Genomic DNA, 3548 nt, shown 5'->3' with positions numbered 1-3548 from the left:
GCAGCCAGCCGCTCTCTGAAGCCACATGACCTGCAAATATTTGCTGGCTGGGCTTAACTGCTTAAATAAAATCATAAAAAGGGGGAAGGCCTCTTCAAGCAGCACCGTTTCTCATGCTAGAAAAATACGTTTGTAATCTCTCCAACTTGCAAAGTTGATTTTTTAAGAGCATGAGCAAAACTACTAAAGCTGCGTGTGGGGAAAGCTTTTATTCTAAGCATGATTACCTGTAAACTTAACGCTCTGAGGGGGAAAAAATGCGTTTTACCGCCTTCCCCTCCCCACTGCCGTGGCCGCGCTGTCTGTACCAGGCCGGGCCTCCCCGGCCGAGCCGCCCCTCGCCCCATCCTGAGGATTTTCCCGCCCAGCGCTGGCGGACTCCGCTTCCCAGAATGCCCCGCGGCAGCTCCTCTCGCGAGAGCGGCGCCGGAAGTGGCGGGCGCGGCCCGGAAGCGCCGCGGAGCTGGAGCCGGGAGCCGACCCCGCCATGGCCGAGACCGACCCCAAGACCGTACAGGACCTCACCGCTGTGGTGAGGCCGCCGGCGCTGGGCCTGTCGCCTTCGGGGGGAGCGCCGGGCCGGGGCGGCCGGGCTGCGGCCTCGCTGAGGAGAGGCCCCGGCAGGAGGGGGTGGAAGCCTCCGGCCTCGCCCCGTTCGCGGGCCCGGGCGTTGCCTCCTGGGGCCGGCACGGCCGGGCTTGGGTGACCCGCGTCTGCCTGCTGTGGAGGGGCTGCTGGGCTGGTGGTGTGGCCTGGGCCTTTTCCCCGGGTCTTGGTATAAACCGCCTCCGCTGTAGAGTTGTTTCTGCCGGGTCCGGCGGGGAGGGCTGAGGCGGGAGCGCGGCCACTGCCGTGTTCCCCCTCGCAGCACTAAAGCCACCCGCGTTCCTGAAGTGCTCTGCTGGTGCCGGCTCCCCGGCGGGCTGAGCCAGGGTAGCCGGGGCCTCCGTGTGCCCGGAGGAGTCACCTGCGTCTGGGAGGGATGTGGATACGAGTAAGGGCTTGGGAGTGTGGAGAGGAAGGCTGTTATCCTGATACCGAAAAAAGTGTCGTCGTGTGAGTAACAGGACGCTGGAAGCAGCTGCTGTGGGTTTAGTCCTGGTTGTGGAACACAGGCGTTTTCTAGATCTTTAAAATTGTTTACTGCAAGCCTCAGTTCTTCTGTCTATACATATATACGTGTAAAAATGATGCTTAAATATGTAAATACATGGTAGAATTTGTGCACAGGTGAGCTCACCAATGAAAGAAAATGTTGTATTGATCTCATTACTTGAGATCAAATACTGTAACAACATCTTTAATGAAAACAAAACAGACTTCTGTTTTTCCTTTCTACTAGGTGCAGACATTGCTTCAGCAAATGCAGGACAAATTTCAAACCATGTCTGACCAAATAATTGGAAGAAATATCCTTTTTTAAAGTCAGATGCTATACACTATAGAATCATAAGTATTTTAAAGTGTATTGATCAGTGGGGATTTGTAAGATAAATTTAATGTGAACAGAAGAGTTTGAGCAAAGCTGTGATAAAACCCAACTGCTACTAGATTGCAGTCACGGTCCTTAACTCCAGTGAACTTGATGACATGAGCTGTCGCATAGATGACCTGGAGAAGAACATAGCGGACCTCATGACACAAGCAGGAGTGGAAGAACTGGAAGGCGAGAACAAGACCCCTGCTACTAACAAGAGTTAAAGTGAGATAATTGCTTGCTAGCCTTGAAACAAACCCTCGGGTCACTTGAAATTACTGACTATAAAGTAGACGGACTTTCTCCTTTGATTTGTGCAGTAGCCTGAAATTCATTCAGAGCAGACTTATATATATATAATTATATATGATAATACAAGAAGCCTTAAGGAGCACTCCTCAGCAGGCTCCTCCTAGCCTCTTCACTGAGGATATTTTCCTCATCAGTATTGGGAGGAGAGCTATTCATGTCTAGTTAGTTCTGAGGAAGTGCAATAGTTGTGTTCATCCTCTGGTTCTCTGGGTGAGATCTGAAATAATGACTGGTTTTGCAGCACAGGAAGGAGAAGAGATGGGAAAAAATACCAGTAACAAACTGAGCTGGGTATTTTTGTTGTTTTTCTCATCATATTTGAGTGTTCTGAAAAGGACCATAATCTCAGATACTTTACCAGCATCAGCTCCGATGTCTGTAGCTCAAAGCTGGTGTGAGTGTGGTGCTACTCTTCCATCTTCCACTGTATGAGTTCAGCTCCCACTAAGCTCCTAAAGACTAGACTTGCTGCTGTGCAGAGGGGCTGATGAGTGAGTTACTGTTGATCAGCTGTAATTCCTCCTGTGTAAGTCTGGAGCCTGCTGGGAGTCCTGACTCGGACAGTGTAAGACAACACTCAGAGACATGAGACAAGGTATATGCTAGGAAAACGCTCCCTGGAAAAAGAAATTTCTTACTGAGAGATAAATGTGATGATAGTATCTATTCTGTAATTTCTTAATTGATAACCTCTCCCTATATTACACAAAAACATTGGAGCAGATGTTTCATCTGCTTGGCAAGTAGCCTTTCAAAATTCAGTAGAAAAATGTGGTCAGGTGACACCACACCCAGCATTTACAATTGTTAAATGCATTTCAGAAGGTGGGGGCAGTGCTCGAGTACTGGAACTGTTACAGCATAAACAAGTGTGGGTGTGTGGTGCTTAATTATAATGTATTAGCACTAAGATTTCGCTTCAGTTTGTATAGAGCTTGATTTTTGTAATGCATGGAAGGCAGCTGCTTAATAAAGTACTAGATGTATCGTGTTAGATTATTTTTAAGGTAGCTAAGAAAGGCATTTGAAATTCTGAGGTCACATCCAGAATACTATGCAGCCTGTATGGTAGGCATGCATGTTTGAAATGGGTATGTCTTGCCTGTTAAGGTATCTAATTTTTGTGATACTTTGACAGAAATACAAATTATGAACTTCGTTGCACCCAGTGCCAGTTCCCATAGCCTGAGCCCCACAAATGAAAATTTCTGATGAGCACAATTCTCTTTATTCTTCTCAGCAATATATTTATTAAAATTATTTTTCCCCAACAGGTTGCCAGTAACTTAAGATGAATCCCAGAAGACTTCTTTTTTTTTTTTTTTTTTTTAATTACAAATCCTTGGAATTGCAGAACAGCTTTTTGCAACTACTGTGTGTAAAAGCATTTTTATATTGTTACAGAGCTTGCATTCCTAATGTATATTGTATAGTTAGGGATAGGTTAGTTTATATTTTGATTTGTGTACGGTAATTTCACTTTGAATTCTTGTTATGAGGATCAATTAGTTGTGTTATTAAAACATAGATCTTATGGATCTCAACTACTGGGTATATATTTTTGTGAAGTCACTTTTTTCTCTTTCTTACACTTTTTCTAGATGTTTCATTTTTGATAGCTAAACATCTAGTGAGTCCTATGGAATGGAAATCTTAACTTGTCCTATGTAATTTTGTGGAGTGAAGCACAAGATTGAAACGTAGCATTAATCTTAGCTCTAAGCATCAGTCACTTAACTAGTTGAGGACTATGTGTTGT

At 45.6% G+C, this 3548-nt stretch overlaps 1 protein-coding gene across 1 annotated transcript; it reads left to right on the top strand.

The window, feature by feature from the left end:
* Window positions 1-432: 432 nt before the first annotated feature.
* HSBP1 (heat shock factor binding protein 1) lies at window positions 433-3343 on the top strand. Its single transcript, XM_074913572.1, has 4 exons — window positions 433-532; window positions 1343-1409; window positions 1583-1702; window positions 3064-3343. Exons 1-3 carry the CDS (start codon window positions 488-490, stop codon window positions 1699-1701), a joined length of 231 nt encoding a protein of 76 aa, XP_074769673.1. The 5' UTR covers window positions 433-487; the 3' UTR covers window position 1702; window positions 3064-3343.
* The last annotated feature ends 205 nt before the right edge of the window (window positions 3344-3548 follow it).

This window comes from Athene noctua, chromosome 9, assembly GCF_965140245.1.
Source record: "Athene noctua chromosome 9, bAthNoc1.hap1.1, whole genome shotgun sequence".
NCBI lineage: Eukaryota > Metazoa > Chordata > Aves > Strigiformes > Strigidae > Athene > Athene noctua.
Note: the sequence above shows the minus strand (reverse complement) of the source record. Positions and strands in the feature narration are given on the sequence as shown.

Coding starts and splice junctions, on each gene's coding strand:
- HSBP1 (XM_074913572.1), top strand. CDS start 488: ATGGCCGAGACCGACCCCAAGACCGTACAGGACCTCACCGCTGTG. Junction 533..1,342: donor TACAGGACCTCACCGCTGTG/GTGAGGCCGCCG, acceptor CCTTTCTACTAG/GTGCAGACATTGCTTCAGCA. Junction 1,410..1,582: donor TGACCAAATAATTGGAAGAA/ATATCCTTTTTT, acceptor ACTCCAGTGAAC/TTGATGACATGAGCTGTCGC.